Source organism: Sinocyclocheilus anshuiensis, unplaced genomic scaffold, assembly GCF_001515605.1.
Source record: "Sinocyclocheilus anshuiensis isolate Anshui unplaced genomic scaffold, SAMN03320099.WGS_v1.1 scaffold1862, whole genome shotgun sequence".
Taxonomy (NCBI): Eukaryota; Metazoa; Chordata; class Actinopteri; order Cypriniformes; family Cyprinidae; genus Sinocyclocheilus; species Sinocyclocheilus anshuiensis.
Genome location: NW_015546125.1, coordinates 66406 through 79064, shown reverse-complemented (window position 1 = coordinate 79064; position 12659 = coordinate 66406). Strand labels below are relative to the sequence as shown.

Sequence of the window (12659 nt, the reverse complement as noted above, 5' to 3'; positions counted from 1 at the left end):
TATATATATATATATATATATAATTATTATTAATGATAGTACTAATAATAGTGATAGTCTTGCTTATGTCAATATACGCTATAGCAAAATCTCTATTCGTCAACGAAAAATCCTACTGTTGCTCATACTGCTCACCCCTAGTCAGAATGTTTCGTTCCTTTGCAAAGACTCCCAAAGAATGGCTTAAACTACCTCTATGGAAAAGCCCATGGAGTTAATGAGCTCTCTCCGCTGGTCTGACTGCTTCTCATTATTTTGGCATTGTGTGTGTGAATTTGAATGGATAGAGGGGGCTGTGGAGGTATGCATGCATGCATTTGTGCGTGTACATTCATGCATTCCTCCGTCTATACGTGCATCAGTGCCCTGTGTGTGCATGCGTGTGCCAGCACTACATGGTGACATCTCAACCAGCTGCTCGCAGGCAGTAAAACCTCTCGGGCACTATTGTGTCCAGCCTCGGTTTCCTCCGGCTTTAAGGGAGACACTACAGGGACTGTCCCTCACCCTGGCAGCACAGGCAGGGCATTCATCTGTCAGATATGTCCTCCGTGAGCCTCTGCTCTCTCTCCTCCAGCTCCGAGCACAGAGACACTATTCATCAGAGCACTGTGTCGCACACGACACAGACCTTTAAAAGACACAGGGAGGGATTCACGCAGAATGAATTGCGCCCGCTGATAGCGTTGGTTCTTTGCTGTCTGCGTTGTTTCAGCACTGAACGATGCAAACAAGGCCAAAAAATGTTGCACTGGGCGCAGTTTGTATGGCACAATTCCAGATATTGTGGGCACTGGGGAGTTTCTGTGTACAGAGGTGCATAATTAGCATTATACCACAGGGATCCTGAAGAAAGACGTAGCTGCAGGCTGTGGCTGCATCTCATTTCACATCACCTACTATCCCAGATATTATGTTAAAAACAGAAAGACAAAGGTGCTCTGATAATGTACTATTTCCACTGAGTATGCCATATCAGATTTTCTGATGTTCCAGTGGCAAAATTTGTGTATACATTCTCAAAAATACACTTTTACATTATCAGTGAAGTACAGTAACAAACAAAACTTTAGGTTTGTGAGGGTTTTAAAAGAAGTCTCACCAAGGCTGCATTTATTTGATCAAAAATATAGTAAAAACGGTAATATTGTGAAATATGATTACATTGTAAAATAACTTTAAAATATTTTAAAATGTGGTTTATTCCTGTGATGCAAATATGAATTTTCAGCAGCCATTACTCCAGTCTTTAGTGTCACATGATCCTTCAGAAATCATTCTAATATGGTGATTTGATGCACAAGAAACATTTCTTATTGTTATTAGTGTTGAAAACAGTTGTGCTGCTTAATTTGTCTGTGGAGACTGGGATGTGTTTTTTTCTAGGATTCTAGCATGAAATAGAAATCTTCTGTAACATGTCTTTAATGCTACTTTTAAACAAATTTAATGCATACTTGCTGAGTAAATGTATGAATTTCTTTTTAAAAAGTCAATTATTATGTAAAGAGATTTTTGTCTAAAAAAACAAGTATTCAGCAATTTCTTATTTCTTACTCTAGCACAAGAACTCAAAGACCAAAAATTGTGTACCTGATAATTCATCTGTGTATTTTATCATTCTCCTGCAACCACAGAGAATTATGGGATACATTTTTATCACACAAGACTGACGTCTCCTAAACTAGCTAATTGAGTCGATTTTTATTTCTATAGCAAACATTATTGCTACTGTATCAGTAACAGTAGTGAATACAAACTAAAATGTATGGTCAACATTCACAATGCAAACTATGTAATAAATATCAATTTGCTTCCACCATGATACATGAATTAATGCCTCCAGTCCGAAAAGAGTTTCCCACTGGTAGTCACAACTTTGTGATTGCGTTCATGCGGTGCTCATCTCGTAAATACGATCATTCCTACACGACTCGAAGGCAGCGTGTGTCCTGACAGGGGAGGTCTGTTAGTAATCAAACACCTGCTGGCTATCTGCTACACTGCATCAATCACCTGTTAGCTTGAGCTCAAAACTCTCGCAAACCACTGTGAACTCACGGTAGGAGAGCCGTAGACGGGGGTGCGAAGGGGACATGGAGCTCTCTGTGTTGGAAATTAGCTGTTCTCTACTGTTCTCCTGCACAAAGACCCTCCACTGAATCACTCAATAGCAGAGATGTTTTGTCTTGATTGAAGCTAAACTACTCTATTCCTCTCTTTCTTTTTTCCTTTTTTCCCTTTAACAGTTGTAGGGGGTTTCTGCGGTACACAATGAGCTATCACAATGAGCCAGTCAAACGCTGTGATTTTGTTGAGAGGACAGTGATGGAGTGCTGTTGGTTGACTGTGGCTTTATTAAGGTGGCGCGTAGAGCAGTGATACACGTGTCTATTGGCACTGTGCCAGGCTCTAGCACTCTTGTGCCAGAGAACAGGGGTTGTGCTTGTCCAGGGGGCCGAATTGCAAATATTTATTTAAGTGTCAAAGACCAGCCGCACTTGTGGGTGGCATTGTAAACGAGAGGACAGATGGAGTCCGTGGTGTGTAAATGTGTCGGGAAGGGGTTTGGAGCAAATAGACAAAATGTAAAAATCAATGGAGCATTGCACTACAGTCATAGACCCTGTTTACGCCTGCTATTAGGATCTTGGGTGATCTGATCACAAGTGATCTTGGATTTTGTAACTATAAAAATCAATTATTATCTTGGTGTTTTTCTGCATGTTGAAGTTCAAAAAGGTAAAAAAAAATTTAAAGGAAATTTCTCATAAATATATATTGTATTATACTGTATATTTATGATTGTTATATAAACAGGACCATTCAAAAGTGTTTTTTTTAGCAAGCATTAGACTGATTAAAAAGGAGCGTAAAGGCATTCACAATGTTACAAAAGATTTCTATTTTATTTGCTATTCTTTTGAATTTTCTATTCATCAAAGAAATCTGAAAGAAAAAATATATCACTGTTTCCACAAACTGTTCGACAACTGTTTTTAACATTGATAATAATAAGAAATATTTCTTGATCACCAAATCAGCATATTAGAATGATTTCTGAAGGATCATGTGACACTGAAGACTGCAGTAATGCCTGCTGAAAATTCAGATTTGCATTACAGAAATAAATTACATTTTAATTAAAAAAATATAAATATTTATTTATTTTAAATTGTAATAAAATGTCACAATATTACTGTAATAACTGTAGTTTTTATCAAATAAATGCAACCTTCGTGAGCATTAGAGATCCTGGTGTAATACGAGATCATTTGTGAACCAAACTCAATCTCTTTCTCTCTCCTCTTGTAGAATGTGTTGGCAAAGGCCCTGTACGACAATGTGGCGGAGTCTTCGGATGAGATGTCCTTTCGCAAGGGCGACATCATGACCGTCCTGGAGCGGGACACGCAGGGGCTGGAAGGCTGGTGGCTCTGTTCACTACACGGCCGTCAAGGCATTGTTCCTGGCAACCGGCTGAAGATCCTTGTGGGCATGTACGATAAACATCAACAGCAGCAGTTACAGCAGCCAATGAGCCAACCAAGCCCAACCCAGAGCCATCTCAACCTGCCTCAGAGTGCCTACAATCTTCCCCCTGCGTCCCAGTATACGGCCATGCACCCTGCCTTCTCCTCCAGCTCTGCCAACTCAACCAACCCAGATGGCGTCTACATGCTCCCCCCCAGCCACGGTCTGCCCGCCCCCTCCAGCCTCTACCAGGTGCCCACCGGCCCCCAACCTCCACAGCCCAAACCCAAAGCCCCTGCTGTGGCACAAAAGCAAAGCCATGCACAGTACCCTCCCACCCCACAAGATGTCTACCAGGTGCCCCCCTCCATTAATGTTCCAGGCCAGGACATCTACCAGGTGCCACCCACTGCAGGAGGGCCGTGTCCAGGGCAGGATGTGTACCAGGTGCCACCCTCTGTGAACCAGACACAGGACGTTTACCAGATTCCCCCATCAATAGAGAGGAGCTGGGACTCTCCCAAACCCATCGGGAAGGTAGGAAAATACTTTTTGTATACACATATGTGTAACACATTTTCAGACATTTACTTTCATTACAAACAGCAAATCTATCTATCTATCTATCTATCTAAAATATTGGTTTTCTGGATGAAGAGTTCAGATGCAAAAGCCTTTAAGTGCAGTCTAAAATTTTCATATAAAATGAGCATTTTTATCAGGCTCCTATATTTATGTTCAGTTATTTCACTTTAATGGCATAGAAAAGGACCTATACATTGCCATTAAAGTAAAATTACTGAACCTAAGCATAGGAGTTTTTTTTTTCTTTTTTATTGTATATATTAAAACACATATTACCTTTATCCACTGCTATTTCAATCTAAAATATGTCATATTTGGGAAGTAAAACAGAAACAGCATTTAAAGTTGGCCATGGTCATATACAAGGACGTGTGATATCTTGGAAAACACACAGGAAGACAAGAGAAATATAGGCAGAGGAAAGGAGGGTGTGTGAGGGAGGAGAGGAGGGTGTGAAAGACAAGTCATAAATAATGCAGAGTTTGATAATGCTGGTGACCGTGGGCAGCACAGAGTGAGCAAGCAGTTTTTTTCAAGTGGTAACTACAGGTTGAAGCTGTGGGCAGTGATGGTCCCTTGAGAGAGCGTTGCAGGCCACTCTTAGGGCACTGAGCCATATGCCACGACTGCCGCAGCGGCGGGGGAAATGAAGTGTAAAGATGGAAGAATGAAGTGAGGAGAGGTTCAGCTGCAGGCCTGCTCACTGTTAGCCACCTGTCAACTCTGCTCTACCTACAGCCATAAAGATGAGACATGACTCAGTGTCACTGGTTCTGGTCATTGTGACATGGTTACATATATATTTAAAACTATAGCATGCTAATGAGACGCTATGATATTAGCGTGACCACATCATTACTTACTTGATGATTATAAAACAGCTGAATGTGGTCAGGCAGTTTCAACCTCTATGACATTCTCATTGTGTGGAAAGTTTTCATTGCAAAAAAGTACTGTGGCGGCACCTTGGTACAGTAAAGGTATTGTGTTATACAGGGTTTCCACGGTTCTGGAAAATCATCGAAATTTAAAAGTATAATTTCCAGGCCTGGAAAAGTCTTGGAAATAAATATCATGTATTTTGTAGTCCAGGGTTTCCCAAACTGGATTTTGTGAGGAAACTGCAGTGGGCTTGTGAGTTGATAGATATAATAATTATAATAATTCATAAAAATGAAAAATTTAAATAAATAAATAAATAATCGAGAAATAAAAAATCGAAATAATTTTTTAAAAACTTACTAAAAAATTTTTATTTGTTTACCTTCATGTCATGTGACCATTTGCCAACATCAGAGAACCATGAACGAGCAAATGTGTTGGTAAATGATTAAAATATTAACTTAACATAATCTCAGGGGGTACTTCAATTAAATATTTTCAGTCAAAGGGGTTCTGCTGAAAAAAGTTTGGCAATCCCTGCTATAGTCAATATAAACATATCTAGTCTTGCTATTTGGCTAGAAAGTGCTCTTTGTGTGTATTATTTACAAAGTGATTTTAAGAATCCTTATCTAGTCATCATAAATGACTGGAACAGTCCTGGAAAAATCATGGATTAATGGACCATGGTGTTTACATGGTTTTCAAGGTATCGCAAAGAATACAAAGGCATTATCATGGTACGTCCAAAAATCTACATGAATTTTTGTCATTGTAAAATGGTTGGCAAGTTTTTTCCCCCACTTGTCAACCAGTAAGTTTAATTTATTTGAGAGAAAAAAAAGTAAATCAAAAGTAAATGAAAAACTATTCTGGCCTTGGAGCTCTGCCATTCAAAGGCGTGACTGAAAGTAATCAAACTGAAATACCTCAACAAGATTCTGATTATTCACATTTTATAAGTGGTTTAAGCTTTAGCTCAGCTTTGATTTGAGGATTTTTGTATGATTTTTTTTTTGTCTATCCTCATCCTTGGTTTTACAAGCAACCATTTTTTCCTTTACTATATTCACTTTGTACAGAGTCTGTGAGAAACTACCAGCAATTTATTGCCTCTCGTGTCATATGAGTAGTTGACAGTCAGTTGGATGTTGGTAGAGTCCATGCTGCAAACCCAACGGCTGAAGGATCGAAACTGATGGCAGTGACCCAAGAACTTACTAAGCACCCTGAGTACTGCAGTGAGGGGACAGAAATGGTGTGGATCAGTAGTCAAATCCAGAGCAGAGTCCAGTGAGGAGTACAGTGCTTTCGTTCTTCAGGGTTTGGTGCTGCATTAAAGCCAAAGATAATGCAATCTCATGCCTGCTTCCAGATGACAGATACATTCTGTTACTGCAGTTCTCCATCTTTGAACACTGTTACTAGAGCAGTTTGAGAAGGAAAAGATTGAAAGAGAATTAGGAACACAAGGCTTGTATCATCATGTCTTTCCGCGATCCTTCTCAGAAGCATTAGTTCTACGTTTCTATGTGCAATGCTTGTCTTGAGGTTTTCTTTTCATGTGGTTTATGAGGGGAGATTTTGATGTGTTTTCTCCTAATGTCCTCTATATTATGATCACTTGTCCTTGTGCCCACAGTTCCTCCACCGCTGACAGTTTTTCATTATGTGATAAGAGTTCCTGCTGAGAAAGGAGAGAATGGATACACGCATACACACACACATATAGAAGAGTGCTGAAAACACCTTTATAGTCTTGCTCTGCTTAATAAAGGAATGTATTCCAGTGCAGAAGTGCGGCTCACTAATGTAACTAAATCAAAGGCAGCAAGCAGTGTGAGTTATGCTGGGGTAAAGTAGAGTGCAACAGAGGCTGTTTATTTTTTACCAAGTTTTTTATTGTTTGTATTGTGTTTAAGAGTTAAACCAAATCAAATGGATCTGATATCTATCACAAAAAGTACAAAATTTGAGTCAGTGAAAAAAAAAAAGATCAAAAGTGACCGTAAAAACATTTAAAATTGTACAAAATATTTCTATTTCAAATATAAAAGTTAATTTTAAAATACATTAAAATGCAAAACAGTTATTTTAAATTGTAATAATATTTAAAAAATATGACTGTTTTACTGCATTTTTGATGATTAAATGCAGCCTTGGTGAGTATAACAAATTCATCAAAAACATTGAAAAATCCTATACCCCAAACTTTTCAACAGTAGTGTATATGGTAAATAAATATATATCAAATATATGCAGATATTTAAATTGTTTGAAAGAAATAGAATCAATTACATCATTCATAGTGCTTCATGGGAGTGGATAGTCACTGTTGAGCACTTTTGCAGTGATTCCTGTTGAGTGACTATATCTCTCTTTGGGATCATGGGTAGTGTAGTTCTTTGGTGGGAATTTGGCTATTAATTCTGATTTAAATAAGATCTTCTAAGTGGAAGTGCCTAGCTGTGGACAGACTCACCCAGGTGATACTGTGGCAGCAGTTAGAGGAGTTATATGATGATTTTGCATGGGGTCAGGGTTAGGATCAAGGGATTGTGATAAAGCAGCTGGAACAACTGAGATGTGTGTCACATCAAAGACATGCACAGGCTGGGTGTGTTAGCACGTGACCCACAAAGCCCCAACACGCTCCTCCAACAGCAAGGACTTTAATTCTCCCTTACTTTGCCCCGTCTTAATGAATCATCATGAACTCTTATTTATGGAAGTAATTTCTGCCTTTAGAGTAAAGAAATAAAACAGATAATTGTGAGATTAAAGATTAAAATAAGAAGTAACTAAAATCACATTGTGATTTATTACAATAAATTGCCGTAATTCAGAGAAATAAAGTTGTAATTGTGAGAAAAATGCAGTCCTAGTTATCATATTGGAATTGAGCTTCCATAACCATTTGCTCTGTTGGTTTAGTTTCTCCCTCCATTTCATTCGCTAAGAAGCTGAACTCAGTGACTCACATCAAGAAAAATTAGATAAGAATGAACACTAAACATTATGACATGCTTCAATCAAACGGTAAGCTATCTGTGAAGATGTTTCTTACGAAATGAGACTGTAATACTGGATGTGCCCTTCAGTTACAAGAATAAGATTTGTACATGTTTGCGACTCACCACCGCTAAGACTCGCCTGCTGTCCTGCTTACACATTAACCAAAGTGAGCTTACACTATCAACTCAAGTTGCACATTGACCATTAGAGTAAATAAAACTGACGGAAGAAGAAAGATTTGAGCGTAAGTTGTTGGTCCGGTTTAGGACTATGTGAGCGTGTCACAAAGAGGGTGAGGTGTTTAGTAGAGGTTGACCGATAGTGGATTTTGCCGATACCGATAGCTAGGTTGGACCACACTGGCCGATACCGATTAATTAACCGATTAATTTAAAATTGATACTGAACAAAAACTAAAATAGTGCTTTATTAACAAAAACAGTACCGAACCATACTAGTAGTGGTAAAAAAATAATAGTAATAGTAAATGTTGAAATTAACACACTCTAACAAGGAACAATACTTACACAGCTTTCATTAATCTTAATGCTACAAATGGACTCTTATTTTAAAGTGTTACCATTTCATTTCAACTGTCATGCTTAAAGATGCACATCTTTAAATATATACACAAAGGCTATAGAATTAAAATTATATACATATGGATATTGTATGTATACTCTCACACTTTAACTTTTGCTGAATATGCACAATACACAATTCATTATGTACATTAACAACAATTCGGGACCAATATAATGTAATTTAAAGGAAAACTATGTGAATGGCGCTCTGTGGCGCGGCAGGATTTTCTGTCGGCTGCATTTAAATCCGCGTCTGAAGTTTCCCGCTCTGTTCAGCGTGCAGTATCACGTGTCTAAACAAATAGCACATGCTGTCAGTGATTTCAACCACTAGAGGCTGCTCTCGCACTGTATAATGACAGCAGACCCTTCTCAGCCGCTTCAGCAATGGACGCAACCCGGAAAACAATCTGCATGGATTTTTGCCGATAACCGATAGTTCCAGCAATCAACTATCGGTGCCGATTAATCGGCAAAACCGATACATCGGTCGACCTCTAGTGTTTAGCTCTATTAAGCTCTATTAAGGATACAGTCGAATGGAATGGTTTATCTCTTTAATGGTCCCTGCTATAGCCGTTCAGTATGCTGGACAGACAGCCGGGTTTATTAAGAAAAGGTGTGCTGTGAAACAGGAACGGGGAGATGACAAAGGCTAGATTGAGATTCTGTGGTTGGTTTGCCGCATTGCCTGTTCTGAAAGTAAATGTGTAATCTTTGGAGACTTAGTTGAGGCTGCTCACCTGATCAGGCGGGGAAGCAGAGGTTGAGGGAGGAGGTGCCGGCTTGGCTTATCTACAGGACCAGGCAGGCAGTGTTTAGAGGAGAGAGGGAGGGGAGAACATTGTGAGAATGCAGAATAAAGGAAGACCAGAGGGATCGTAGATCCATCCTCCTCCTACACATCCACAGAGCTACAGCAGTGTGGAGAAACACACCAGTTTAACATCTGCTATCATAATGTTATCAGTGTGTTAAGCAATGCTATCAGTGAATTCCAAGCATAATTTTTGCAGCATTGAAGGGCACTGCTGAGAAGGAATGTTATTCCCAGTCATTCCAGACAAAAGTTAACCATGGAATTATGTAATCTAGACACATTAACAAAGAGTATGACTAGGGCAATTCCTCACCAAACCTAATATTTACTTCAGATCAAAATCTCTTGCTCTTGTGCACCCAAGAATTATCTACAAGAAATATTCTTATATATGTTCATGTCATTTCTGTGGCATCAAACAGAATAAAATAATTGTAAAAATATTGAAATGATGATTAAAATACTATTTTACACAGGTTTCTTGAATACCTGTTTGCAAAAGTTTTCATCTTGTGTTTTTACTATCAGTTTATGTGTTTTTCAGTAGTGTTTCAGTGCAGAGGGAATGGGAATGCCGCTGAGTGCTTGTGTGCATCTTGTGGGAATTCCACTCACTGGCTGGCACGTCTGTAATCTACTGCAAACCTCTCCCACCTCACATTCCTGAAGACCAGAGCTACTCCTCCCTGCCTTTAGACGGCCTTCAAGGCATCATGCTTTTTGGTTAATTTTAGGGAATCAGTTTAGAGCCCTGCATTTCTGACTTTTTTACTCCCCTCTGGCCGGGCTTCGGGCCAATCTTCACGTCATAGTTCAGACATATAGTTCCTTATTTTTTTATATTTTAGACATCCATCAATTAGTGATGAAAAAAATTGCCTCGCTGGTGGAAACAACATGAGACAACATGGTGCGTGCCGTCAGCGCAGCTGAACAGTTCTTCGTTCAAATGCAAGCAATAGGCTTAAGCTTGCCGCAAAGCACTGGCAAAAGTAATTACCATAAATGTGACAGGGGGAAATAGTAAGGAGATATTTGAGTTATTTACTAATAAACTAGTGTTTTCTGAGTCGGTGTTACAAGGATGAAGTTGCCGATCCTGACTCGCCATCTCCTCATTAGACGCGCCTTTAGAGAGAAGTGCATCTTTACAGATTATAATGAAAGAGTTTTTGTTTTTGATTTGTTTTATTTCGTTAAGTAGTAATTTAAAGCTTTCTATAGATATATTTATCATGTCTGTGAGACATGTATTCGCTGAGTTTTGGTTAATTTTTGTTTTCATTTCCTGTTCAAGACGAGACGGCAGAAAGCGCATCATGTTTGTTTTCTTTATTTTATAAAAGCACAACGTTTTGTTGATATTGTGAGTGCACACAAATAAAAGTAGACCCTTTACAGCTAAGAATTATGTATTACTCTTACGTTTATGAGCAAAAATGATGGCGTATCCACTGAAAAAAATGCAAGTGATTGCGCTGGCGCCTCCATGTCCTGCAAAGCGCGCTTTAGCTTCCATTCTCCGCACAAACTATTGGATATAGCGCACATTTATCTAGGTTTAACGTTTAAACATTGTTATATGCTTGAACAGTTTTATATCTATAGATTTTATTTTAGGCAAGTCGTGATGATTTGAGAAGGCTAAATCAGGGGTGGGCAAACTTGGCCCTTCCAGGCCACTTTCCTTCAGAGTTTAGCTCCAACCCTAATCAAACACACCTGAACCAGCTAATCATTGTCTTCAAGACTACTAGAAGGCTACAGGCAGGTGAGTTTTATCAGGGTTGGATCAAATCTCTGCAGGAAAGTGGCCTGAAAGGGCCAAGTTTGCCCATCACTGGGCTAAATTGATCAAACATAGGCTCACTGTCTGCTGCTGGCCACTTGGTTGTTACTTTAAAAAAACAAAAACTTATATTTAACGATCAAAAAATGCTCCAAACGTTTTTTTAAATTAACTTCATAAAAAAACGAAACGAAATATAATCACTTTGCTATTACATACAAAACTGAACTATTTTAATAGCTGAAACAGTAGTATAAGCTGTTTTGGGAGAAGGGGAAAAAAAGTCGCGCTCGGGTCGTGCTCGGGCCGGGCTAGGGCCTCAGCGTCTCGGGCCAGGGCCGGGCTAGGGCCTAAATTTGAGGCCCGTGCAGGGCTCTAAATCAGTTCATGATCTGGTTTAAAAGCATTGCATTTTAAATTTTGATTGGATGAGGCTTGTTCAAAGCCAGATAATGGAAAATGCATAAACATCCACATGCAAGACAGCACATTCTATATAAAGGTACCATAAGCATCTTACAGTTAAATAAAATGAACTACTTTACTTGGCTGAATCATTTTTATTCAGATTATTATAATCAATGAATGTAATTATTTTTGAATATCAGTATCTTTTTATTATATGAATGTTGCTACATTTTATAAGACAATAAGCCAAGGCCAATGCGTTACAGTAATTTTATCCCTGAAAAGGTGGTTTTAGGCTCTCCATTTCACATTGTGCTTAAGGGACTCATTTTTGCATTCCACTGCGCCACTTTTCCATTGTTTTTCTGTGTAAACATGTTAGATGGACATCTAGTGCATCTTGAGACCATGCTTTTTTCCCATTACACTGCTCACGTTTCGCGGTTTTCAATTCAAAAACACATTGTGTGTGAATGGCCCTTAAGAACACCTCGCACTCGAATTGCATTATGACTGTTTTTCATTAAGTTACGTAGATTGTGTCAAATGTTTCGTTGTTTATGATTCTTAAGTTCAAGTGAATGCTTCAAATTAATTGATATAGAGAGTGGGATGATTCATTCGTGAACTGGACATCTCTGCCAAAGGCACACTCTCTCTCTGTCTTTCTGTTCTTCCTTTTGATTCTTTTCTTCTCTGTGAGTACCTCAGAATACTGAATAGAGAGCTCTTAATGGTTGTTTAAATAGTCTCAGTTCCCCTCAGGGGCCTGTGTGATTTTAGGGTTGTATCTCTGGATCTCACTGCAGTGCATTGTGGGCTTTTATAGAGGGACTTTGATATTGGCCTCACATCACAGCGCATGAGTAAAGCATTGACTGCTCCAGGGCACTGCGCCTCCACATAGCCTCATTACTCTCTCCTCAGACTGCACACGCTGACTCTGAATCAGCACATATCCACCAGCAGTCCCCTGTACATATTAATGCGATGCAGCGAGTGTGTCTGAAGACAAGACGGCATCCATTACAAGCAGTGTTTCTGGGCTCAGTGCAGCGGCTGCAGGTTTGCTGTGATGTGGCTTATGTGGAAGAGAGGGAAA

General features: G+C 39.2%; 1 protein-coding gene across 4 annotated transcripts in view; it reads left to right on the top strand.

Annotated features, from left to right (window-relative positions):
- The window catches only part of LOC107701029 (breast cancer anti-estrogen resistance protein 1-like), a 91630-nt gene that overhangs the window by 54837 nt on the left and 24134 nt on the right, over positions 1-12659 (top strand). For 3 of the 4 annotated variants that reach the window (XM_016502941.1, XM_016502940.1, XM_016502943.1), the window contains exon 2: positions 3316-4011. In XM_016502941.1, coding sequence (XP_016358427.1) covers positions 3316-4011 — 696 coding nt within the window. The remainder of the gene's footprint in view (positions 1-3315; positions 4012-12659) is intronic. The other variant, XM_016502942.1, reaches the window with a different exon arrangement.